Here is a 3,021-nt window from a genome sequence, read left to right on the forward strand (position 1 = left end):
TAATTTTCTCCAAAAAGTCTTTTCTTGGTGTGTGTTTTTTTTGGGGGGGATTTCCCCCCCATGGCTTCAAGATCTTTACATCCCTCAGTATGATGACATCTGGGAATTCTAAATAGTGTTATTTGTGGTGGCTTTTCTTGTGCTTCACTGGTTACACGGGCTGGCAGTTGATGACCCTTAAATGTAGGATATACACATTTTTCTATCTTAATCTAATGGAAGGTACTCATTTACTAATTTTCTCGTTTCATTAAGTAAATACCTTTAGTGTTTATGCCATGCATAACTTTTGTTTTCCAGAGCTAAGAATGATAGCAGCTGGGAAATTTGCAAGTCTGCCAAGAAATATGCAGATGAATCATGAGTTCTCGCTGGCTTCTTCTATGGATCTTCTGAGCAGCAAACCATCTCTGGCTGAACATCGCTCCAATACTTGTCAAGATGTTTCTATCCATGGCACCCTTCCACGGAAGAAAAAGGGGGCCATTTCTGCTAGATCTTGCGATGTCTTTAGCCATGTAGGAACCTTGCCTCACTCTAAAGGACATCGACCTCAGGGGCCCTTCATTCAAGATATCATAGAGGAATATCCCCCCAAAAACTGGAAGAATGACAGCTTCCACCACAGGTATGTTTATACTACTATGAATGCTAGTGAAATGTGTTAGCATTTCTGATGATACTCAAGAAAGGAAGTGTGTTCACACTCCAAGAAAAAAAGATTATTCTGGTTTTTAACACTTACTATGTGTTACATTTTATTTGTTAAAAAAAACATTTACTTCCTGCACTCTGATGATTCCAGTGCGATATAACTAAACCTCCTTCCTGTGTATGTGTTTTAACTGTGTATGTGGTCTGTTTAATTGTTATTTTTATACATTGTATTTTTAAAAAATTGTTTTAATGTTTTTGATTGTTTGCCGCCTTGGGCATAAAAATGTTTAAGTAAAATAAATATGACTAAAGCACAGTTAGAGCAACAGTTTAAATAGTTAAAATAAATTATACGATAAAGATCTCTCCCCACTCCTCCACTTGCACCTGCTGATGTGACCTTGGGTCAGTCGCAAGCTCTGGCACAGCTGTCCTTGAAAAAGAGCAGTTTGTGCGAGAGTTCTCTCAGCCCCACCCACCTCACAGGGTGTCTGTTGTGGGGAGGGGAAGGGAAAGGAGTTTGTAAGCCGCTCTGAGACTTAAAATAGCTGTTGGCAAGCAGTATACAAAATTATCACAGAGGTTTAAAAATGGCAGCAAAATCAGCAGCAGTATCAACAGTTATTTCCCCCAGATGTTCTTTTAACCCAATAGAAATAATTGCTGTAATACGAGAATTTGGGTATGGTATGAGGCTTTGAAAAAAAAGCCCTAAACCATGAAAGTGGATTTACAAAATTACCTCCTGTTACGGATGAATTGATTTTATTTTACAATGTGCATACATTTGCATGTATCAGGAGAACAGCCACATTCGAGGCCAGTAGCGCCTTCGAGACCAACCAGATTTTCAGAGTGTATCGGGCTTTCAAGAGTCAGCATGCCCTTCGTCTCCGTGAAAGGGAGCTTGGGCTCTCCAAAGCTCTTGCCCTAAAACCCTCGTTGGTCCCTAAGGTGCTACCGGACTCCAATCTAGCGGTTCTGCTGCAGACCAGCATGGCTACCCTCTGAAAATATCAAGAGAGACGACCATATCATTTAATATGTTGCCCTTTTATGGGCATTTTATTTTTTTACTTACCTACACAGCAGCCGTTTGTGAGTGCACAGGTTAGCATAAAAAAGGCAAGTTCAAGTATAACGGTATACAAACCTTCACAACCACATAAAAATGTGTGTAGAAGTATTAGCTTCTACACTGCGGAGCTGCGGTGGCTCAAGTGGTTAAGACGCTGAACCTGCAGGCTGTGGAAGGTCGGTAGTTCGAGACCCGGGTGCCGCATGACAGAGTGAGCTCCCGTCTCTAGTTCCAGCTCCTGCCAACCTAGCAGTTCGAAAGCAAGAAATTGCAAGTAGATAAATAGGTACCACTTCGGTGGGAAGGTAAAAGCGTTCCGTGTGCCTTGGTGTTTAGTCATGCCGGCCACATGACCACGGAAACCTCTTCGGACAGCGCTGGCTCTGCAGCTTTGAAACGGAGATGAGCACCACAACCCTAGAGTCGGATTCGACTGGCTTTCGAGCAAGGGAACCTTTACCTTTTAGAAGTATTAGGTCCCTTTGTGTGCAGCCCTAAACAGAATCAACATTATATCCAGGGGTCTGTTCGGGCCGGAGCCCTCCGGAGCGCCACTCCGCCAGTGTGCGTGGCGGCAAGCCCCGCCCCCGGATCCCCTGAGCCCCGCCCCTGGGTCCCCCGAGCCTCACCCCCTTGTTGCCTGAGCCGCGCGAGAGTGCTGCAGCTCGAGCGAGGCCCGGAGAGCCTCGCCCCCGGGTCCCTCGAGCCGCGTGGCTCCACTGGAAGGGTGTTTTTTGGGGGAGACAGGAGGGTTTTAAAACACAGGAGGAGGCGGGGAGGGGGAGGGCAGCGGCGGTTGACGGCTGGTCCCTGTGATGAGGGCGGCCGACAGCTCTCGCCCTCCCTGCCTTCCCAGTGGCGGCTCTTGCTGTCGGCGAAAGCGGAGCTCTGAAGGGGGAGTAGGGAGGCACGTCCACACACCAGAGTGCTGCTGCTGCTGGCGGCGATGCCGGCGCGACCTCCAATCTCTGCCAGTGACTCCTGGATCCCGCCACCCCCCCACACCACTCCAACCCCTCCCTCATTCTCGCTACTCCGAGCTCGCCAGCAAGTACCGCAACAGGCACAACCGTTAACAGCAGAGAGCCGCCATCCCCTCCCCTAGGTAGACCCAGCCCATCCAACCCTCTTGCAATCCACATGGCGGGCAAGGACGGGCAAGGACGGGCAAGCAAGGGCAGCCGGCTTTGGCGGCGCCCACTGAGCATGCTCCCCCGAACCCTCCTGACTCCCAAAGCTGCCCTCCCTCCCCTTCCCAAAGGAGCACGGGCAACCAGAAAGGGCTA

At 48.6% G+C, this 3,021-nt stretch overlaps 1 protein-coding gene across 1 annotated transcript in view; it reads left to right on the top strand.

The window, feature by feature from the left end:
- Positions 1 to 308: 308 nt before the first annotated feature.
- Positions 309 to 3,021, top strand: part of BCAR3 (breast cancer anti-estrogen resistance 3) — an 86,559-nt gene continuing 83,846 nt past the window's right edge. The window contains exon 1 of the mRNA XM_015413334.1: positions 309 to 628. Within this exon, the coding sequence (XP_015268820.1) occupies positions 309 to 628 (320 nt within the window). The remainder of the gene's footprint in view (positions 629 to 3,021) is intronic.

Source organism: Gekko japonicus, unplaced genomic scaffold, assembly GCF_001447785.1.
Source record: "Gekko japonicus isolate JY-2015 unplaced genomic scaffold, Gekko_japonicus_V1.1 scaffold70, whole genome shotgun sequence".
Lineage (NCBI taxonomy): Eukaryota > Metazoa > Chordata > Lepidosauria > Squamata > Gekkonidae > Gekko > Gekko japonicus.